The sequence below is a fragment of the Antedon bifida genome, chromosome 11 (assembly GCF_963402885.1).
Source record: "Antedon bifida chromosome 11, ecAntBifi1.1, whole genome shotgun sequence".
NCBI lineage: Eukaryota > Metazoa > Echinodermata > Crinoidea > Comatulida > Antedonidae > Antedon > Antedon bifida.
The window spans coordinates 6,369,713-6,395,884 of NC_136236.1; the positions used below are offsets into that span (position 1 = coordinate 6,369,713).

The 26,172-nt window shown below is 30.9% G+C and overlaps 1 protein-coding gene across 1 annotated transcript in view; it reads right to left on the reverse strand.

Annotated features, from left to right (window-relative positions):
- LOC144856442 (potassium voltage-gated channel protein Shal-like) overlaps positions 1-26,172 on the reverse strand; it is an 82,593-nt gene that overhangs the window by 15,173 nt on the left and 41,248 nt on the right. The window contains exon 3 of the mRNA XM_078714455.1: positions 12,469-12,558. Coding sequence (XP_078570581.1) covers positions 12,469-12,558 — 90 coding nt within the window. The remainder of the gene's footprint in view (positions 1-12,468; positions 12,559-26,172) is intronic.

The window sequence follows — 26,172 nt, forward strand, 5'->3', positions numbered from 1 at the left end:
TTGTGTAGGATGTAATTATTAAAGTAGATGTAATGTTTTGGGGAAGTCAAAGGTTAAAATCATAGAAATATAAAATAACTCTGTGGTTTAAGTAGGCTACCCTTTCCCTTTAAAAAGCCATGCTAATCCCTCTCATAATCAAAACATGTTCTTAATAAAGTTTGATTATGCAAATATTTTACTGCGATAAATAATTCATTAATTTTACTAGGCTGACAAAAAATCTTTAATTAAGGTAACGTTATAAGTTTCATATTAAAATATATATTTTTACCTATAAAAATCTGAATAGGAGACTAATGTGGGTGAAATAAAAGAATGCAACTTGAATTTAAAAACTAGGGGGTGGATCCCAGGGATAGATCTTAGGTTGCACCCTCCCTCCATTTGACAGCTAAAATGACATTATGAATGACATTCTTTATATCTATTATTGACAGACTATAATTATTATATGTTGGCATGGATGGATCTGCCCTCCAAAAACAAATTTTAGAAGCATAGATTTTTAACTTAAAATCTGGACAGGAGACTAATGTGTGTTGAACATAAAAACAAATGTTAGAAGCATAGGTTTTTAACTTAAAATCTGGACAGGAGACTAATGTGGGTGGAACATAACAACAAATGTTAGAAGCATAGGTTTTTAACTTAAAATCTGGACAGGAGACTAATGTGGGTGGAACATAACAACAAATGTTAGAAGCATATGGCACGGCTTATATTGGTTGACACCTGCTCATAGAAAGGTTCCAACAGTGATTATGCCCACGAGCATTCTTTTAAATTTAAGTATATAATGCTCTATGTATAATGTTTGTTTAATATATTGTTTACATGTTAAATGTTGAGAAATAGCTGCGGTAATGTTACTAGATTTGTGTAGCAGGAGTACTACAGACCATCCATGGATACGGTCCAATTATGGATGTATGGAATCACACAACGCACGAAAATAAAAAGCCCTTCATCTGGGTTTTCCACGACCGTAACAGTGAGCAAAGGCCGCCAAGTCACTACAAAAAAATACAATTCGGAGAATCATTCCGTGTATACCCAGAAATATGCACGTATCGCTGTATATTTACTACAGAAATTGAGTGTGTGGTGCAGTGCGTTGGATTTTTTTATCTCTGATCGCAAGATCAGGAGTTTAAGTCCAATGCTCGTCACATTGCTTGTATCCTTAGACACTTTTACATTTGCCTCTCTCCCACGTGTACAAATGGGTACCTGGTAAGAGGTCATAAATATACAAACTATGCTGATTACTAGCTGCAATACTATGGAAGTATGTTTTCATATGTGTTTGATCAAAAAATGGGGTAATAATATGCGAGTGTCATTTGAACATGAGAGAATTTGCACAATATAAATTAATACATTGTTATTATTATTCTTTATCAAGTCTATTATATTTATATTTATTGAATGATATTTCATTCAAACCATTGTATCCTAAACATTGCCATGTAAACAAACGATTTTTATAACCAGATAGTGCCAACATTAGGTTGTTTGGTGTCGAGAGGATAATCACGAAAGATCAGTAATTAGAATTCCTTGTTTGATATGACAGGGTATATGAATAGATGACGTCAATGCAAGAATGGCTAGTTGTGTATTTGACGAGATCATAAATACTTGCAGTACACTATCAAGTGGGAAGTCAATCACTATAATAAAAATATTCACCTTGCCAGGCTATGAATACACATACACAGTAATATTCACTGACTGTCGTCATCTGACGTCGTGCTATCAGATGTCTGGGGTATTATCGGTTAAAGGTACTTAAGGCTGTCAAAGGCAACTTTGAGAGAAGGTTAAAATAAACATGAAACAAAAGCTATTCTAATTGCCGGGCACAGTATGGTAATAGTAACAATAAAACCTGCCACACTCAATTCATAGAAAATATATTTTTGTGCACCTACTTTCGAGAGTTTTGATACATTCATTTTTTAAATTTATATTCTTACATTTTATTGTTTTTAGTATTACTTATTCTTTATACCGGGTTGCCTCTTCAGCCAACGACTGTTCTCCCAGAGGGCCAAGTTATGAGGAGTGGCTGTGTGTGTACTAGTACACCGGGATAACCCCTACTCGTCTCAAGAGAACTATGAGCGAGTCAGCCTCGAACCATGTAGATACTGTTGGCTCTTTAGGTACAGTAAACAGTGCCCCTGCCTTAATTGGGAAAATTTTAAAATGTTGCATGCATTTTCAACCAATTAAAAAGCTCTATTATCAATCATAGTAACCTTACACTTGTCTAATTATGATTTCATTACATGTGAAGATACTGACAGTTAATTTGACCATGAGGCCTGTGGTGATATAAAACCTGGCTGTGCAATGTGATGTATTAACAAGATAAAAAAAAAAAGGTGTGAAACATATCAGATGATTTTGCAATGAAACAGAGGTCCAAATATTCTGCTGCCAAAATAGCCGATTAATAACTGTGTGAATAAATTAACCCCAATTGTTTGGAAGCAGGAATGGGACAAATTTGACCATGAGGCCGGTGGTGATGTAAAACCTGGCCGTGTGAGATGATCTGCTAGCAAATTTTAAAAAAAAGTGTGAACCATATCAGATGATTATGCAATGAACTAGGCGTCCAAAATTCTGCTGCCAATTCTAAATAAATTAACCTCAATTGTTTGGCAGCAGAAAAGGGACAAATTTGACCACGAGGCTGGTGGTGATATAAAACCTGACTGTATATTATCTGCTAGCAAGATTTTTTTTAAAGTGTGAACCATATCAGATGATTTCGCAATGAACCAGAGGTCCGAAATTCTCATGGTTCCGCTGCAAACTATGTGAATAAATCACCTCCAATTTCTTGGCAGCAGAAAAAGAAAGTTGTCAATAGCCGAGAAAATGGCAGTGTGAAAACACCTAAACGATCGTAAATTGTAAACCGCAGAAAAAAAAATTTACTTTTTTATCGATTAGTAAGTTAGTTAGTTATTACTTAGCAAATTTTAGAAAATCGTAACTGGTTTAAAGTCTAACATTCAAGGAAAACATCGTAACTCAAAACCTAAATTGAAAACAAAATGAAATTATATTTCAATCACAAACCAAAATTATTTAAAAGCTATACAAAAACCTGAACGACAACCTCACATTTTTACCTGTCAAACGATGACAGAAATGTTTTTTTGTAATAGTACATAATAGTTATCATATTTGACAAAAGTATTTTTATTGGTCACCTGTCAACCCCTATCTTTGCCTAACGAGTTCTGTTAACCTTTAGCCATGCAGCAACACAACAGATGCTAACGTTACAAATGCCTAGGCCACGATAGGTAGAATACTAGGCCACTGAAGAGCCGACAATAAGCTGATTTAACCAGCTCGTTGCCTGCTCTCACCTTGTCTCCTTGCACGCTGAGATTGTAATACCTCTACTACGCAAGTCATTATTAGTTACTTGATTCTCTCTGCATGATATTCTAGATGCAGTTGGCAAATATTTGGCTAGGACATACTAAGCCGATAAATTGAATCAAGGAAAAAGAAATTAAGCTAATGGCAGAAAAAACAATTACATCATTTACTTAATTCAAATTAGAGAATTGAAGTAATGTATAGATTTGGCAGGATGACAACACATGGTCTAGATCCCTTCAAGTCAGGTGTCAAAAAACAATTTATAGAATGCAACCCTTAATTTTACAGACATTATATAGTCATATACTGTACGTAGAACGTTAGAGTATTTCAATAGTCTCCCCTGCCTGTCCAAAGTTGGAGCACTGCTTTTTGAATGGCGTAGCTTCCCGGACTAGCTTCCTGGCCTAGCTTCCCGGCCTAGCCTATGTCAATGATTTACGATGAATTAAACTTATTTTAGAACAGTAGGTATTTTATACAACAATTAATGAATGTCTTTTGTATTCATTGAATGGAGATTATTTTATTTGATGAAAGATTGACTATTCTATTTAACCTGGTCCCACCTCATTTTATAGAGCAGTCAATCTTTTAACTCATGAAATATTCTCACCATCCAACTTATAAACATTCATTATTTGTATATTAATAATTGTAAACAATATTTGCTATATATTTTTGATGAAATAAATTTGTAAACTCCTGTAAATGTATTAATTCCATTATTGTTTTATATTTAAATGTTTAAAAAAATTATTTTGATGTTGTGGGGTTTTTTTAAAGTTTAATTATCATTTTATTCTTTTATATGGCGTCATGTTTTTTTGTATAACTCCTTTAAATGTATTGATTTCATTATTGTTTTGTATTAAAATTTTTAAAAAATAAATATTTTGATGTGGGTTTTTTTAGATTTAATTTTGCATTTTATTCTGTTATATAGCATCATACTAGAACACACTGTTTGTGAAAGAAGCACCATTAAATAATTATGATTAGATAGAAATTAACATTATAACAGAATCTTATAGATCTAAACATTTTGAACATTCTCATCAACAAATTCTACAAAACAAAAAGAAAGAGAATTTGATTTGCATAGTTATTCGATAAAAATATTTCTACACAGAAATTAAAACGAAAAATGTTTCAGAAAATGTCACATATCAAAGTTGGAATAAAAGATAATGAGCTTTGCATATTTAGATAATCCTGTAGAAGCTCAGGAATGGTAAACACTGAATGCTGTAAAGATGAGGAATAGAAATCTGAGACTGAGAAAAAGATGTCCCAATCGAGATTCGAACCTGGAACCTTCTGCTTGATTAGCAGACCAATAAATCACTGACTGAAACTTTTATATTAATATTTTAGATTCAGATGCAGATTACGTTTATGCAGATAATAATGAATGAACATGTATAAAATAGAAAAAAGATATTAAAGTGAACATAGATAAAGCAGTAATTGGAAGTCATTATTATCATGGATCCCTTCTAGAAGTTAAAAACTCGCAGGGACCCACAAACAAAACACATTACTAAAAAAATAAAAATAAACATAGAGTATTAGAGTAGAGTATAATTTGTTTTAACCTACTTGGCTCCAAATCTGAAATGGAAAAACTCCAAAGAATACAATTAGTTAATTGTTATAGAGGTTGGCCTCAATGTTAAAAAAATATCTTTCATTTTTCATCTATTTATTTGACCAACAAACCATATACAGATATGAATTGATCAGGGACTGTTAAAAGTAAACTAGATTACTAAAACTTCAAGAGTCAGCAGTTCTATGATCTTAACTAAAATAAATTTATAATAAACAATATATTTATTTTCCTCTTAATAATCAAGCCCGTGGCCATAGGGTTGTGTAGGGTTAAACCCCACTCCCACATCAGCGAAAGTGCTAGTAAATATAAGGCCTAACTATTATGATACTGTTTTGTACAGAATCCTATACATATGAGCAGTAGTCAACAGACGAATTATTTCCATCTACTAGACTAGGCCTAAATCTATCTTTTCTTCAGTTGCTTACACTTGCTCTTTCCCCTTTTTGTTGAAAAAAGAACCCCCCTGTAAAAATCCTGGCTACAGGCTTGATATGTGTTTGCAACAGGCTCATGCCCAACAGGCACATAATGTCACCTGATGCCAGCCTGTAGTACAAAAGGCTAAATAATCACTGTATGTACACAGCTTGTAGTAGCAAAACAAACTTTGGTTTAATATTTCCTATTCACCAAACTTATTAAATACAGTATAGTCCTGGGGCATAGAGTTCACTTTTTAATATGTATCATAAACATATTGAATACAATTGAGTAAAGAGAATTGATGACTTAGCCTGGACTACTGCTGTAAACATCTTCATTTGTGTGCACTCTGGGGCATACACCATTTGGAAAATGTTTACATAAACCCAACATACTTTAACTTAATATATAATCAATATTAATATTACAAAATTCATGTTAATTAAACTGTGACAACCACCTGTTAACGAATGCAAATGATAACATAAGATGGAATACTCTCGGCGCATTGGGTCATTATCCAATCAAATTTGAACCATACTATGAAAGCCTCCCCAATGGTCTACATGTCAAGCAGAACTTTGCAGGTTTGAATCAAAATTTGGCAAAAAAATAGGTAATGGGATTATACTTGGATTATAAAAATAGATTTACCATAGTCTTATGTTAGAATTTAGTCATAAATAAAGGGGTGGGATTATAGTTAAGCATGTTATACTTTTTCATATATACTGTATTTTTGAGTCCATTGCATTGTGTCAGTTATTTATAACTCTCAATACACTGGAGTTTTAATAGCCTCCTATCAACTTTTACAAATGTCAATCAATATACATAGTCCTTAGATAAAACAAGTCATCTATCCAAATATTTAGGCATGTATCAACAATGTGGTCCTCAAAACTCCTACCTAAATCATGTAAAAGGTGTACAATGTAAACAAAATTGACATTCAAAATAAGGTTGATATCTTTTGATAAGTTGAGCTGAAGAAATTTGACAGGAAATTGAAGTGTTTTACCATTGCTTTCAATTGGTTCTTCTCAGATGAAAGATAATCAAGGGAATTCCAACAGGAACGTGTTAGGCTGCACACATAAGAATTATTTGAAAACTAGGGGTATGTTCAGATCCATGGAATCATATTATAATTGGCATCATAACAGCAAAGTGTAACTTTCAAAACAGGTCTCTGATTGAGAATTATACAGGAACAAAAGAAAACCCAACAGTCTTTTCCAGAGTCTGTCATCAAGTAACTTTCAAACAGGTCTTTACAAGTTGAGAATTATGCAGGAACTAAAGAAAGTTCAGCAGTCTTTCTCCTCAGAGGAATTCATTCAACAAATGAAGCAGTATAGAAAAGAATAAAACATTGCTAAACAATTGCACAAAAAAAAAAACAACAAAGTGGTATAAATGGTCCCTTAATTTGTTGATGGTTTAAGTGTGAAAATATTTACAGTTAAAAAAATGAAATAGTTATGATCAATATAGAAACACTTGATGAATGAATGTCTATTAAATGCTGTTTTTTTGTTTATGAAAATTAAAATAAACTTTTCTCTGCAATATTACATGTAACAATTACACAACTATATATTGCTGAATAAGTGTGAGTTCAATTATTACACCTCTATCCAGGGAACACGTTTTTTGTGAAATCAAAAGGACACCTCTATTACATATAAATGTTTTAAATATATATATATATATTACCGTATGTTTCCTTAATATCAGTTATACTTTTTTTTTATAATATTTCTTTGAAAATTCACAGTCTAATATTACACCTTTGAATAAATTCAGGAGAATGTTTTAGGCAATAAAAATGCAATGATGATGAAATTATGTGTAATTCAAAAGGAAAAGATCACACCACTGTGGGAGAGAATCTATGATATGTTTATTACCAGCTAAATCTTCTTCAGTGAAAGAACATGAAATGTATAATTATAAAGCAATTTTTTTGTCAATGAATAGATCCTTTATTATGTATTACTTGTGTAATAATTAGTTAGTGTTTACCAATAGTGATGATAAGTGTGCTGCGAAAACATTTTAAATGTTTGACCTTTAATGTTTAAGCTTCCTACTTATATTAAAGAAATCAAACATTTTGTTCAATTTAAGAAAGAATTTAATAAAGAAATATCCTTTACTTAAATATTAAACATTTAATTTGTTCATGCTTCATATCTTACTTGTACGTGTTATTGTCTGTAACCATGTTAAAAGGCCAAATTAGACAAGTTTCTTCTGGGTTGGTTCTCATTTAAGGTTTGTTAAATTGAATTTCAAATGAAAAAAAAGTGAGATAGAAATTCAAAATTAATAATATTCCTCATACAAGTTCTACATCATTAAAAGTTCAAAAGTTAAAAATTGTATATTTTACATAAGCCATTAGACCCAATTTTCTGTTACAAATCTCTAAATATCCAATTTATTAGAAAAATACTAATATAAAGAGAAATAAAACTGATGTGATTGTTTAAAACATTCAGACATGTCAAATGCAATAGTGAAAAACAATATTATAACATATATGGAAATTTTTAAGATTAAAAAGTGGAAAGAAAATATATGATTATTTGTTATTTAATTTACAAAAACTATAGGTGGGTTCATAGCTGAAACATCAGATTGTCTGTTTAATAGTCAACCTTCTAGGCCCCTGGTTGAGAAGAAAAGCTTTGATAGCATTGAGAACTATACTACAGTGTATTGGGAATAGAAGATAATATTATATGGTTCTGTTAATTCTGGTTATAGAAGACTATAGGTAGTAGATCCCCAGAATCATCAGATCATCCTTTAACTAATCTAGGCCCCTGGTTGAGAAGAAAAGCCAGAGTGCACTACAAACATTGAGAACTAAAGTTGATCGCTTGTTTTTTGTTAAATTTAAGAAAACTATAAGTAGATCTGTAGCAGAAATATCATCCTTTAGCCACCCTGCTAGGCCCTTGGTTGAGAAGAAAAGTCAGAGTCCGCTAAAAAAAACTGGGAACTAAAATATGATCGCTTGGTTTTTGTTAAATTTAAGAAAACTATAAGTAGATCTGTAGCAGAAATATCATCCTTTAGCCACCCTGCTAGGCCCTTGGTTGAGAAGAAAAGTCAGAGTCCGCTAAAAACACTGGGAACTAAAATATGATCGCTTGGTTTTTGTTAAATTTAAGAAAACTATAAGTAGATCTGTAGCAGAAATATCATCCTTTAGCCACCCTGCTAGGCCTCTGCTTGAGAAGAAAAGCCTGAGTACTTGACAACATTGAGTACTATACATTTACGGAATAAGATTGACAACAGTTGGTAATGTCGTAACAAGGCACGTCAAATTTAAGTAGATGAGAAGATACTGTTGAACATAATGTGAGCTGTGATTAATGTGCATGGCTAAAGATTATCATAAACATTGCAATGTTGTTAAAGAGGAAAAAAAGGGGACAGAATGATTCAATATTATCCCTATAAGGCAATAAACTGATTTCAACATATAAACAGTTTTAGTTAATGAATAATACCAATATATATTTAGGAATATTTTTTTAAATGTTGTTTAATCTTGGGAGCTTTGTACTTTTTTGGGATAATTGTTGATGATTTTTTTTACACTTTCGTTATTTCGTTGAAATAAAAACTATTTATAGGATGTATTGTAAAATGTGTGAAAAGTATTTTATTTTCCACTTTTGGTGTAATTATATTCTTATTGTATGTTTTTAATTATTATATGTTTTTTATTATAATAGTACGGTCTTGTTGAACAACATGATCGAGGTGAACAAGTGTAACCACAATTAAATAAAGTGTATTATTATACAATTGTACAATCAATGTGTTCTAACAACTATAGTTTATGGGGCAGAGACATGGGCAACAACGAAAGAGATGGAACAAAAATTGATAACAACACAAAGAGCGATGGAAAGAAAAATGGTAATCTATCAATACGAGACAGAGTAAAGCATAGTGAGATACGGAAAAGAACAAAAGTCAAAGACATCATGGTAAAGATCAAAGAACTGAAATGGAGATGGGCAGGACACATAGCCAGAAGAGACGACAACAGATGGACGAAGAGATTGAATGAATGGCAGCCGAGGACAGGGAGAAGAAGAAGAGGACAGCAAAAAAGAAGATGGCATGACGACATAACAACGTTCATGGAAACGGCAACATGGGAAAGATCGGCAAGGAACAGAACTAAATGGAAACAGCTGGAGGAGGCCTTCACACAGCAGTGGGTGAAATAGGCTATGAGATGAGATGAGATGAGATTATTATATTATTTCTATACAAAATGCATGAGATAAGAGACAAAAACAGACATTTCGGCATCAACGTACCATCATAGAACCATTTCCAAGATCAAGTAAAAACCAAATAATAATCTTACATGCACTAAGCACTGAGGTTGATGACAAGAAATGCTACTGAGGGCTAATTAAGTAACTATCTCCTCCTACTGAATTATATAAACAAAATGGCATCACATGAATACTGCTTAAAAGATTGTAAACATTATGGATCCTAAGGACTTTATTAATATTTGTCATTTTTGTGTAATTTTCATTTCCCAGTCATTATCTATATAAAATCCTAACTAGGCAGGCTTAGCCAACCCAGTCAGGGTAATATTTCGCTAATAACTTTAATATCATTGAAATACAACATTTGATATCCACTTCGGGATGAGGTAATATAGTCACTTGAGAAAAATATAATAGGGATGTCAAATGTTATAATTCACCTCTAAGCAGGCAAATATCTATATAAATTAACAACTTAAGAAAAACCTTTTAAATGTATATTTAATTATAGTGGAATATTTTAAGGGAAGTATTTTATTTGTGTTTTGATTGGTGAAGACAACACCTTTTTAAAGGTGTTGGAAATATTTATACCAATATTACCAATAATCTATTACCATATATTCTCGGGTATAATCCCACTTCGGATCTAATAATCCCACCCTCTACTTTATGTCTGCTTTAACAAATAGGCATATCCCCGGGTATAGTCCCAGTATTGACTTTTTGTCTCGATGTAAGCCTCTCTCTAGCCAGTTCAGATGAGTTATTACAACAAATGCTTACCAGTCATTTTGGGAAGTGGGATTATACCAGAGGATATGGTATATGATATGATTTGGGTGTTTGGATGATTTGTTTAGGTCTTGAAACACATGACTCAAGTTATTAAGTTTTATAATGATCTTATTAGGAGACAGGGAAATTATTTCTTTTGACCTTTCTTCACAAAATTTTATTACAAGATATTAATTTTTATCTCATTTTTACTATAAAAATATAGTGTACAGTCAAACAAATGGTGCAAACTTGAATTTCGCATTTACAAAGTTACTGGGAATAAATACTTTTGGAATTTCCCATTCAGGGGATACCCCTATTTAGGGGAAATCGTCCTATGAATGATCAAGGGGAAAGATATGTTTTAACCTCCAAGTCCAACCCTATTAAGAACTAGATGTTTCACTATTGTGTCCGAGCATACAGATTAAATTACAGTGTTCATCTGAGAATTATATGGTTATCTATTGTGTTTGAACATAGACACTAATTTGGAGAATTCGTCTCAGAACTCTATGGGACTTAAGCATAGACAATAATTTGGAGCATTCATCTCAGAACAATATTGTGCCTGATCATAGACACTAATTTATGAGCATTCATCTCAGAATTAAATGTTTCATTATTGTGTCTGAGCATAGACATTAATTTGGAGCATTTGTCTCAGAAAACTATTGTGCCTATGCATAGACAATAATTTGGAGCCTTTGTCTAAGAACACTTATATACTTCTTTGCCTAAGCATTTGTTTATAGCATTTTAGAATTAAATGTGTTACTATTGTGTTTGAGCATAGACACTAAATTAGAGCAGAGCTTTTGTCAGAGAATTTCATAGTGATAAGATTAAGAGTATCAATATTTGAGAAATGGTGTTAAAACCAAAGAATCTTAGCATTACATACTTGGAATTATAGTTTTAAAAGTATTAACATTTGGCAGGCTCTGAAATTCACAGACAACAAAAGTTATTTCTATCAAATACACAACATGCATCGTACAATATCTACCTTTCTCCCGAGACAAAAGAAGTTCAAGAAAGAATGTCTGCAATATGCCTCAAGGGAGATCCTTTCACATTACATCACATCTTAATGCTATGTATAAATTACATTAATGTTGATAGTAATGTAAACATTTTCTCATTAAAAGTTACAATTGCATTAGAGAAACATAACCAGTAATGTCATTAATAACAATAGGAGTAATTTATTAAGCCTGTTTCCAGTCGACTTTGAGCTACGTTGAGTTGCATTGAATTTTCAAATCATTAAAGTTGAAAATAAATAATGGCAACGATGATCAAGCCGGACCACTAATATTTACACATTTTTAGGTTATGATGTTGAATCTGATCAATTCAATGCAACTCACCGCAACTCAACAGGCTTTACCGAGTTTGAGATATGTCCTGCAACCGATCATGAAATGTATACGAACACAGAATTCTTACAGCCCAATCCCAACAGGCAACAGGCTGGACGTTATCTCCTTTTTTCAAATGCTTTTAGCAACCTTTTACAGTATTTCCACAATGTTCCATGGAAATATGCAGCTCAATAAACATGTGACCATACTCGAAATGACAATTAGACTCAGTAGCTACGTAGTGTTGTTAAAAGGTCGATATTATTATTAGGTTGGTATAGTAAAGGTATTTTATCATGCTAATGCTTAACAAGAAACTAAGGAAGTTCGGTATAGGGCCTCTATGGATCCACAGCAGCAAGCAGTGCAGTGCCTTCCAGAATCAGCACACCGGGAGACGATCCCCTACTCTTTAGTTTATTTTCGCTCCTCTATGAGAATTCAGACTATTATCGGAAAGCAATATAGACATGAAATAAACCAAAACTAGGATAAAACAAATGTAATTAAAAGGTCTCAAATAAAATTATTATGTTGGTCTTACCTGGGCAAGTCGTTCAGCTTCCTTCTTACGGGCTACAAATGCGGTACCACTTGCATTCTTTGCCAGTTTTATTCTTGCTAACCTTGCCGTCTGAAAAATACAAAGTATGATTTATTTAAAAGTTTAATATTTATAATATTTATAATTATATATTCAGATAGATTTCAAGGTTATGTCAAGGGCGCTGCGATCAATAGCCATAAAATACACAAACTGGACATGATGTTGATAGTCTACATGAGTGCCACTTACCTGGATAAACCAACATTAGCCCTTTCCCATGAAGTGGAGGCAGGATAATGTCAGTTTATCCAGGTAAGCATGCACAAAATAAACTTAGACTTTCAAGTCTCTCCTCGACCAGATCTTGGATATGAACTTAAAACTGTGGGTCCAAATTACATATCTAGACTTTTAAGAAACCAGTGTATCTTTTGCAAGAGTGGGTTATTCCGATGTACTGGTCAATTTCAGACCCTGTCCTGAACAATGGATGAACATAGTTTAGTTTATAGGAGATAAAGTTGCTTTATGCAAGGCAATATAAAAAGAGGATGCTGAGCTCCGGAGATCAAAAGGTTTATCTGTGGCTGCATACAGTACAGTAAAGTACTGTTGGTATTTTCCATAGCCAGACATAAGATCAAAGGAATGTTACGAGTTCCTACCAAGTTCCTATCTTGGCAAGGCAAGCTCAGTGTCCTGCTGTTAGATTGTCTTGCTTTATGTGACAACTAGGCCACATTTGCAACTACTTAAAATATGGTTCTGTACAGTGAAAGGAAAAGGATGATGAAAATGACGATGACGACGAAAATGAAGATGATGATAAATACAACTTATCGGGACTACCAACCCTTAATCTTTCATCAAATTTATGGTATTTCTTTTAAAATATTAAACGACATATCACATTTACTACTTATCATTATTATATATAGATACAGTATTATTTTCCCTTTCATTATTTGAATTTATATCAAAATAGAGAGCAAGCAAGAAAATATCATTATGTGAAATCAATCATCAGAAAGAAGGACACAGCAAGAAGGTTACAAAACGTGTGGCATGCTCACACCATATCTCACCATGCCTTCATAAACATCTATAATCATAGCTCAATAAAAGTTTAGCCAAGTTGCTTAGACCTTAATTGCTGCTAGGCCGCGATCTCTGATCTCAACTTAGTTCTAAATTAATCACTTTAAACCCTAAATGCTATCAAACAAAAGTTGATGAATGATCATGTTCGCTTATTATGTAAAAGTTTTTACGTTTTTAAAAGCCTTATAAAGCATTTCTTTTTAACACTGATTTACTTTCTATATTACATTCTGTATTCTACAAAATTGATGAATAGCTTTTAACTTCTTTGCAAAATTTAGCTGTTTAGAATCAAACTGATATCAAAGACAACTGTATAAATCATAATATAAAAAATCATCCAACAATTACTGGTAATGTGCAACATCAGTATTTTTAAGGATTTAATTTCAAATGCATTTTCTTCACCATTGGTATCATTCACAATAATGATCATAAAAGTCATCTAAACAAAGTGCATCATTTCAAGAAATATTGCCATAAATACTTCATTTATAAATTTCTATCAGAAAAAAATCCATTATTTACTGCAATGTATTAATAATTATGAATTTATAAAGCGGCAAAACTCTCTGAAAAACAAGTGGAAGATTTCAAGGAAAATGGAGAAATAGTCTATGCCAGAAATCAGCATCCAATCTGTTCTATGGAGATATGTGTATGTCATCCACATGCAAATGAATGTTTTAATGAGTATCTCTACTGGATATGCCCCGTCAATATTGATTTATATTATCAAAAACATGCACAACAAAAACAATTCTCAAATTCACCACAAACACACATGGAGGTCCCAATAAAAAGTACTGCCATCCACATGAGGGCGTGGCTCATGGCGATACCACTGTCTTGGAGGGGAGTTCAGGAAGAAATGTTTACTTTTTAGTTATGTTCTCCCCTTGATGGGGAAAAGGCCTATGCGGTTCATCCAGGTAAGCTAATCACGTAATAGACTACACAAACAGTGGCTCATGGATGATACAACTCTCTTTAGAGGGGTTCTCAGGATGTGTATCATTTTAAAGTTAAGTTCATCCCTCCTAGGGGAAAAGGCCAATGTCAGTTTATCCAAGTAATCTATGCATGAAATCCAGGTATAACTAAGTCTCTAGCAATGAAATCCATATGCAAATCATTACCACTGCCGTCAAAATTTATTAACAATCATATGGCGCTTCCTATCATTGCCTATCTAAATTAATGAATAATGAAAGTATGATCGTAAACAGAATAAATATTGTTACCAAGAAATGGCACACAGGGCAAATATCACATTAACTAGAAAAATCAATAATTAAATATTGAATCCACAAAAAAACACATATAGTATACAATCAATTATAAAGACTATCTTTGCAGGGTCTTTCATATATATTAAAATCTGGTCATGTTAAATGGATTGCTTTTATGTGATAACTAATTCATTAATCCATAGTATAATTCAATTTCTGATTGCCAATTCAATTGATCTGATATAGGTATTAAAAACAACTGCTGAATAATCTGTATTAATTAACATATATTGATAAGGATTATGATGGATTACGGTAGATAGAATGTGCATTCTGGTGATTCTCCACTAAAAGCTTCTGGTCTATGCAAATTAGACTTGTGAATAAATTATATTATCATTAAAAGTTATTGGTAAATATCTTATTCTAAACTTAAATAACCTGCCCAAAAAAAATATCTATCTATTAAAAGCATTAACGAGTGCCTTGTACCAATTGTTTTTCATAACAATACATATGACAATAATATAATATATTAAGGTATACTACCAGCAAAAGTCCTAGTATGTATATCAAGGATTGCCAAGTGAACTCGTCTTCCAGAGTGATAGCAATCCAATTCGCAGGACAAACAACCAAGATAGTGTACACAAACAAAGTCTTTGGGAGTTTTGTTGAACATATCCTGATATCTGTTAAGATGTCAGATCCATGGCATCAAAAAAACCAAACTCTTCTCCAAACAAAAGGAACTTACTTTTCAAAATACTAAATTACTTTCATAGCACTGATCAGAAAAGTTCTTTGTGGAAGCTCTAGCTAAATAGATCTACAAAACACTGTTGATTTCCCAAAGACTGATTTTCTTTTTACATATTTGAGCATTTTCCTCAAAGAGAAATAGGCTAATGTCAGTTTATCCGGGTAAGCAGGAACAACAAATTCTACAAAGGGACTGGACTACATAGGCTAATATGAAACATAAAGGTTCACATTACACATTTTATTAGCAGGTGACAACATTATGACCTAAAAACCTAAAAATTATAGACCACATCTCTTAAAAAAAAAACTCGAAATTGGAAAAAGCAACTGGTTATATAATATTCTTGCACACATTAAAGTAGACTGAAGCTACTTTCAAACAAACGCTCAATAAATCTGCGGAATTTAGACTCGTGAATTAACAACTCGATTCCATTAAAGTAATTCAATACTTCGTTCATGTTATCATAAAACAAACTAGCGTGTTACAGAGAACTGGAATCAAACTGTATAAAATCAAGACCCGGGGGAATCAATCGAGAAAATTGAATTGGATATGATAAATTTACTCTCAAATGAAGTTACTTTGGCTTCTGTTGTCATCAGGATTTCTATGTTAATACATTTAAACAAATTCCTGTAGATTAATATGCACTGTGATACTGATAATTATCCTGCTTTCGAACAAGACAGATGACAATTAGTGATAAATCGTTGTAATTTACAGACATATGTTTGCAGTGGAGTTTTTTTACCTAGAAGTAAATTGAGAAAAGCACGTTCATTTCTCTTTTACAAGAATGGCTTTATTGCAACTTTTTATTATGATGATGATGGCCATTCACTGAAAATCTTTCTGTTTCTTGTAACTTTTAGCTCCATAGGGACCAACATGTACATACGTTACTGCAGTTACTGTAGTAATTACATTATACTATTATATTCAATTGTTTAACAAGTTCTTTTGGGGTGTATGTAATTGCAGTAAACAGAAGTGATACTGCAGTAAGAAAATGAAGGTTATTCTGACAGTTAATTCCTGCCAGTAGAAATTAAAGTAAAATTTAACTATATATTCATTAAATTTAAATACATCTTATCCTTGAAATTCAAGGAAAAACTCCTCAATTTTTACACCTCCACAAAAACTATAAAGGTCAGATTTTCCACTACTTTACACTGGAAGAACTACCCGCCCAAGAGTGGGAATCTCTCCAGTTAGACCCCATTTTGATCGATATTGATCTATAGAAGGCAGATCAAGTTTAAACTACATTTACACATTCCCAGTCCAATGCGGTCATTTTGATATGCGTATGGATGTGTTCAGTAGAAAAATGTGTATAACAAACATTAGCACAAACTCTCTCTTTATAGGTACAGTATCGGCAAAATCTGGAGTTGTACTTTTAGGTGGGAATGGATTAATAATTATTATAAGATCATGATTTCTATAAAGTGCATAAACTCACAAGGATTGTGGCAGTCCTAGGCGCTGCATGCCTGATTGTAATATGCACCATAGCATATAGGCACCATAAAGAAATGTATAAGAAATCTATACTGATATGTCTGATTATTGTATAAATAGACAATACTTTGTTATTATTGATTTAATATTTATTTTCAAAATATTAAAAATCCATTTAATATAAGCCCAAGGCATAAATAAATTATTATTATTATTATATCCAGGTTAAGAGGGGGAATTAATTAAATACACAATTAAAATGATATGTAGGACAATGTAGAAATCTAAGCTGCATGGCTTCAGGCTTTTGTAGAAAAATTGTTTTTGACAAATAATATTCATTGAAATTTCTTCAATTTCACAATCGAAACATCATCAATTAAGGTTTTCCATTTTTATTTAATTTTACCAAGATTATGATACAAGATCAATTGATTAAATCAGGTGAGATATTTCCCTTAAAGAATTGTATTTAACAATTAAGTCAGTAATATATACTGTAAATAAGATTTTCCATAAAGTGTGATTTACTTAAAGATTGACATTGAGTAATTCTAAGGTTATTTAGCTGAAATGTGAATGATGAGGACAACTAGAGGAACCGAAATGCATGACACTGTTGTTGGATTAGGCCACTATTATAGAGGGATATTCAAAGAAGATTGATCTATTTGTATCATTGCTCAGCAGATCAAAAGCTATTGTCAGTTTATCCAGGTAAGCTGGCAACAAATATAAATGCATGACATGGTTGAATAGAATAGTTCATTACTATAGAGGGATATTCAAAGATTTATCTATTTATATCATTGCTTAGGAGAGCAAGGTCTATTGTCTGTTTATCCAGGTAAGCTGGGCAAGAAATAGATGTTGTTAAAGTTGATAATAAATACAGTGTGGTAACACAATCAATTTAGAAAATAAAAGAAATGTCCATACATTACCAGAATAATAAACATTCTAGTTTCTCAAACTACTGTATTAAAGAAACTCGTAACTATAATTTCCCAATGCTATGCTAAATTAAACTATAGCGGTACTACTAAGAATAGCATATCTTCTTCATCAATTCTGTATATTAATATGTTCACAAATGTTTCAGAGGCAGCGATGCATAAACAGAGTAATGACTTGGAATTATTTTATGCAGTTTTGAGATATACGTAAATACTCTATCTCCACATACTGTATGGTACTGTACATCCAGTATCATAAGAGAATTATACAATACATTGTAACATACTGTATGTTTCACATGTGATCACCTGCAGTATGGTTATGTACAATAACAAACAAAAATAAACAAACAACAAAAAAATTACAAAATAATAGTTTAAAAACTAAAATACTAAATAGTAAATTTGAAAAAGTTTAGTTCAAATTATATTAAATTAAAAATTTAAGGAAAAAAAATTAGATTTTATGTATCAATTTGATTAAATTAACAGCTAAAATAAATCTACTACATAATAGAAAAAATTACACAAAAAACATGTACATGTTAAAAACACACACGACAAACAATCAAAACACACATCCCTTGCAAAAAGAAAAAAAATATATGCTATGTATAAAATATGAAAACAGTGATTAAATATTCATTAAAAAAAACTTTTTATATCATTATTTAATCATGTTTCATAAACTAATATAAACTCACTAGTCAATAAATTAACTATCTTATATACATTAACTACTATCTTGTAAACTAGTCAATAAATTAACTATCTTATTTAAAACTAGTCAATAAATTAACTATCTATTTAAACTAGTCAATTATTATATTTTAAATTATCTAATTACCATGGAGAAATATAATATTTGATATAAAAACTATCTAATATAACAATTAAATAACTTATTATAAACAAATATATATTCTTATATAAGAGTCTTATTTAAAACTAGTCAATAATTAATTATCATATTTAAATAATAATAAATTAACTATCTTATTAAACTAGTCTATAAATCTATCTCATTTAAACTAGTAAATATTATTTTAAATTCTCTTATACTATTTAATATTGTAATACTAAGGTATGATCTCATTTATTACAAATAGTATTTATTAACTGCCTATACAAAGAGATATTTACCAAGAAGGTCAAATCTGTTAATAGTGGTACTTTCTTTAGAGATGCTATACTTAAAAGAAACACTAAGCTGAGAGGGCACTTATTCAAAAGAAGCACTTAATTTAAGAAACTAACTTAAACTAGGACTAAGCTGAGAGAGTGACACTTACTCCAAAGAAATTTAAAGACCAGAAGCACTAAGCTGCGAGTTGTGCTTATTCAGAAGAAACATAATATAACAAGCAATAAGTTCCAAACTTACTCAAAAAAGCACTTATTTAAAAGAAGCTTTAAGCCAAGAGTGGTGCTTACGCAAAATAAAGACATAATCTATAGAGAGGTACATTCTAAAATAGCAACATAACTTATTCAATAGTACCACTGACAGTTGCGTTTATTAAAAAGAAGCACTTATTTGATACTAGCATCACTTACTTGATAGCATCACTTATTCAATCACTAGTCTGAGAGTTATTTGAAACCATTATTTCTTCAATAGCATTACTAATCTGATTGGCCATAATTTTTGTTTAAAGAACTTATTTGAGAGATCACATATTCATATAGCATTGTTTCTTGACTATGCATAACTAATCTATGAGTAGCACTATATGAAAAAGCATCACTTATTTGAGAGCATCACATATTAAAAAGCATCACTTATTCAATAGCATCACTAATCTAAGTGTAGCTCTTTCTAAAGACTAAACACTTATTTGAGATATAGCATTATTTGGTCAATACCATCACTAATCTGAGTGTGACACATACTAAAAAGCATTACTTATTTAATAGCATCTAAAAGTGGCACTTATTTGAGAGCATCACTTATTCAAAAATCAGTACTAATTTTTCAATAGAAATAAGCACTTATTTGACTATCATATATTTAAAAGAGAAACTTAAAGAGAGGTGCTTTATATTCAGAACTACTTTAAAAATATGGACTAATTTCAGAGGGGCATTTAGTCAATCACTTTTTAGTTTAATTTTAATCTTACTGAATGTCTGAACTTTTCAATTATAAATTTATCGTAATGGAAACCAACAATGACAAAAGCAAGCAGAAAAAAAAGGAATATTGAACATTTAAGACAGTAAACATACCTTAAGATGCTGGAGGGTTGAAGAAAAGAAAACAAATAGAATTTAAAATAAATGAACAATAAGTATCTGTGATTATATCTTTTCTATAAAAAGTTTATACAACTTTTATTTTGTTACTCCATAGGCATTCAACAGCAAGTGACTCGCCAATTACAGGATGGATACACTATTTTATTATATAATTTATCATGTTTTCAAACTAAGTCTCATTTGAGGGTTAGGGAGTGGAGTTGAAAGAATCGTGCAATCTGGCACTAGGTGAGGATTGAACCCTGGATCTTTGGATTGGAAGGCAAGCATGATAAACCACCAAGTTACAGCTCCACTACACCACCAAGCTCCAGCTCCTTTAATCGATCAAATTTCATTCCACTTATTTGTTCAAAAAAACATCTTGGATTTCTAAAGAGTCAATTAAGCTCACAAACCAGTAGAGAGAAAATAAATTTTGAATTGAAATATAGAAAATTAAATGTTAGTTCATGATCATGACAATATTTATTCATGACAAATTTTCATTTAAACACAAAACAAACAAATATAAAAGATAAGGAAAGATCTAACAGGTGACTAAACACCTATGATAGTTGGTCAACCCAAAACAGACAACAGACATTTCACCAAGCAATATGTTCAAAATATGAGTAACACATAACACAACATACAACAGAAATTAGGACTTAGTCTTCCAACCAAAAACAAAATAAAAGTTAAAATATGATATGATCAATCTTCTACAAATGTACTAAGAAGAATTGTTCGCCTTCTTACACAACACTCAAACCAAATACCACACAAAAAAAAATATCATTGAATCTTTTCATTTGCTTCACTGGCTTTATCTTTCCTCAAACTTTTCCAGTGTTTGGTTTAGTACTGACTTAATTATTGAATGTTATTTTGAATAGCATAGTGTGTTTTTAAATGCAGTTAAACATGTTTCTTAGATAAGCACTGAGGCACTTTAGTTCATATTTAGTAATATATTTCAAACATGCTTTTTATTATACTATATAATATTGTTTCATATGTATTATAACAACTAGTGCTAAAACTGTGCTTCCAGACACTTATAACACTCACTAAAGCTATATTTTAAAAATAAATATAGCTTTTTATAAACTGGTCAGCTTTTTATTAATAGGTCAGCTTCTTATTAACAGGTCATATTCTATTTTATTGAAATTATGGAGAAAACAGTAGAAAAAGACCATCCAGGAACGGAAAGAAGAACACAGTCGTATTAGACCTTGTGCCTGGTATCAAAAGTGTGGTTGACAGAACTGATCCAAATTATTTTATGGTTTGAGGATACAGTGGAACATAATTCCAAACTCCATTATTAATTCTTTTAAACAGGTCAGATTCTTATAAACTAGTCAACTTCTTATAAACTGGCCAGCTTCTTATAAACTGGTCAGCTCCTTATAAACAGGTCATGTCAGCTTTATAATCTAATCAGCTTTCAACAATATTTAATTTTAATACTGAAAACATATTCTGGCAACAAAAACGTATAAAATACTTGATGCATTAATTTTCTAGTACATCATTTTCGTATTAAAACTTGTATTTTATGTCAGGAATTAAAGACATATATTTGAAGTTAAATTTAATATTTCGAAAGTGTGTTATATATCAAGACAAAGAGAGAAATCATTTTTTTTAAATGTTATGCAATCATTGTTATTATTATAATATATTAATCTCAGTCCTACTTATAATTTGATGTTGCTATTATTTGAAACAGAAATTTAAAATTGGAGTAGATATTATTAAAACACTATTTTAAAGAGATTTCATGATTTACTACATTTTATTTAACTCTTAATATTTACCTATTTAATGCAATTATTTAAATACCAATATTTTTACTACTCACACTCACACACACATTGTTTATTGCAGTGACTATCTCATAAATGTCCACATTGAAAAAAAAAATAAAATCATACTTTATTGCAGTACAAAATGTAGTTACTGCAGTAACTACATTATAATAGTTTTGACATGATCCCTAGAGATTATAAATTTATATAAAGTTCAGAAAGGAAATATAATGTACATGAACAACATAAATGTATATGTATATATTCAATTGATGTCTATAAAATGTAAGAATTTATGAAACATGAATATCTGCAGGTAATCCAATATTGCCTTTTTTCAAAATTTAATCTATAGTCAAAATATCAAGTTAAATCGTAATAAAAATGTTGTGTCGTTACACAACATGTGGACAAAATATTGTATACATTTTGTTAGCCTTTCAACAAAATATAACTGTAATTCTTATCAGTCTCAAAAAGTATGTTGTATAAATTAAATATACTTCTTAACTAATTTATTCCATAGAAATGAATATAACATCCACTGTATCACAATGTACAAGAAAATCTTAATGGAAAAAGTCAATACAATAACAATAAGAAAAACTGTTCAAAGAGGTATATACTTGAATTTAAAAAGCTAATAAATAATAAGGAATAATATAACTTTAGAATTGACAAAATTCTGAGATGGCATGGATCGAACCCATGCTTTACAAACGGGAGAGTGCCAACATATAATATTAATAGTCTGTCAAAATTGATATACAAAATAGGAAGTTCATAATTTCACCTTCAAAAGGATGGCATGCATGCCTAAGTGCTACCCCTGGATCCGCCCACGAATGGGTAAAAACAAATAAATACTATATGCAATTAGGGGAAGACCAAGAGGAAGACCAAAATCTACATGAATCAAACAATTTTAAAAACAAATTGAAAATGACACAATACAAATCATCCTGCCAGACACAGAGACAAGAGACACAAGAAGAGAGGTTTAATTGATGATGATAATGATGCCTCTTATTTTATCAGATTATAATTGAAATTATGGAGGAACCAGTAGAAAAAGACCATCCAGGTTTAGTATCAGAAAGAAGAACAAAGTCGTATTGGACTGTGTGCCAAGAGTGTGGTTGACAGAACTGATGCAAACTCCATTATTAATTCTTTAAAACAGGTCAGCTTTTTATAAACTGGTCAGCTGCTTATAAACAGGTCAGCTTCTTATAACAGGTCAGCTTCTTATAAACTGGTCAGCTGCTTATAAACAGGTGTTCAGCTTCTTATAAACTGGTCTGCATCTTAAAACTGGTCAGCTTCTTATAAACTGGTCAGCTTCTTCAAAAGGCAATCTTTGAATAAACTGGTCAGCTTCTTTAAAAACTTGTCAACTTCTTATTAACAGGACAGCTTCATAAAAAGAAGCCTTTTCAAGGCTTGTTTATTGGCCTAGGTAACCTACCCAGGTAAGTAAGAAATAATTGGTACAAGAAACCATAGAACTGTTGATGAAACTAACTAGGTACCTCCTCTACTGTATACAGTAAAACTAGGAATTTATTCATAATATCTTTTATTCTATCGACTAATATTTATGTAAACTAAACCTTGAAATTAAGTTACTGTACTTAGATATTAAATTATTATGTGTGCTTAACACTTGATATTAAATTGTGTATTTCTATATTCAATATCTGTAGAATCAGTAGACCAAGGGCACTACAAAGTACAGCTTTACAATTGATGTATGAAGTGATAAACAAAATTAATTCATAGATGACAATCTTTAATTAAAATTTATCTATAAAGTGTAAACAAAGTTGACACAAAGATAGTTTATATATAAATTCACTGGCACAAAAGACTGATAAATGCTTAGACCTCAGGATGAACAGTTGATCAAATAATGAGTACATATCCGAGACAGAATTCTATTCCACAGAAAAAAAAAACCTTACATTTAAAAACAGTAAAGGAAAGGCCTTCGACATTAAACAAATGCTATACATATATAGTACAGCCCACGCATTCATTAAAATGTTGACAATAAACATCTAATTAAAGCTAAACTGTAACTTTCACTTTCATGTATAATTTTACAATGGCTTACACAACGAACACATGTAACACATAAAATCCAAACTATAATTAAAAATCTTATGTAAAGCAAGTGGAGCAATCTATGCACTAAACTAAAAATATTGTAGTTTGACGTTTGAAAAATTAGTCTGAAATGTTGTAGCATACAGTATTCCATAGGACTAGAACCAACAACCGGATTCTCTGTAATGTGTCACATATGTATCACATGTGGTGCCTGTATTATGTTACGGTTATAGTGTGTGATATGTACTATGTGCCTCTAATGTAATACAATGTGTCACAGAATTTGCCTAGGATAGATACTGTACAATACCAAAGGAAACTAATGATGTAAAAAAGATATTTCCACTATGGATAAATATTTCAGTAGTATTTTTCTTATTTTAAATACATCCTGCATGAATTAACTTAAATATAATGTTTATCAACACCAATGTTGAAACATTCTGTAGAAGCATCATCTTATAACTACAAAAGAATAGGGTGTACAAAGGGAGCATGTCCATAGGTGCAGTACCACTTCCCCTTTAAAGGATGTGCCCTTTTAAAAATGGAAAAAAAAAAGATTTATAACAAATGCATGATTATTTCGTATCATCAAGTGCTTCCGTTTCAACCCCTCGGATTTCATGGTACGTCCCTGATTGAACACTATAAGCAAAGTCAACAAGTTGGAGTGTGGATTACAAATCTCATCTTTACATATTTATGTCCGCTCATTTAACAAAAAGAAAAAAAAAGGTAATCTGAAAACACCTAATGGGTTTGTTTGTGCAATTGTAACCCATTATTTGGGTTTAATACCTCCTACAAACTATTAACTAATTTGTTTTAAGCTTAATAATATAATTTACAGGCGGATAGCAAACCTATCTATTAAGGTTATGCAATATGTGCATTAATTTGTAAAATAAAATTTGCAATAAAATCAGTTCATCATTTAAATTTATACAATAATCTTTGCTTTCTCCAGAAGCTTTTTAAAGATATGATAAACAAAATGTCTACTTTTTTTATCTCCATGACATTTGATTAATTTCCATTTTTTTTCTCCAAATATCTTTACTTTTCATTTTAGTACACTAATCATAATATTTATATTTATACAGCCATAATTATTTCTATGGATATGATAAAAGGAATTTCCATTTTTCCCATGGATGTTTCCAAAATTTCCATCTTCTACGATATCTTTCCTTTATATTTTAGAAATCTTTGGTTTATCATTTAAATTTATACAGCCAGAATCATTTAGGAAAATTAATCTTCACTTTTTCTAGAGGCTTTTTAGAGATAAAATAAAAGGAACTTCCACTTTTTATCTATATGTTTCCGGGACATTTGATTAGTCTGCAAGAATATTAACAACTAAGTTGTACCATTACGAGGTTATTGCTATATACTTGATTACTAAACCACAATAATTATTTTTTTGATTTTTTTTTAAATATTACTTTAGTAATTTATGATTTTATGACTATAATTATTGAAACTATAAAAATTAAGACAAATTTAGTTTAACATTTAAAACACCTGTCATCTAATTGTATTTACCATAATGGAAAAAAAAAACATTTTCTAATATAAAAATAACTATAAAAACATATAAATACAATGATTGTCAGGGACAAATACTAAAAATAGTTGTATATAAATGCCAAATGCAAATGTCCATGAAATATCCTTTTAAAAAACCCCAAAAAATTAAGATAATTTAGGAAGCATGAAAAAAACAGTCACTCAAGTGAAAACATCTAACCATCTTATCTTACAAAAAAACAGATTAAAACTTAGACAAGCGAACAATAAATAATTTGTAAAAAGATGTTGTTTAATACTTTTAAAAATTTAGCGTTTTTTGATGACGATGATATTTTATACTAAATTTTGTCCAATTTTATCAAATTCTATATCTCCGCCTTGCTGTTGAACTCTGTAGTGTAATCAGCACTCTCTAGTTTGGGAATAGTTAAACTTTATTTTTACGATGAAATTTCTTTCTTTTTTTC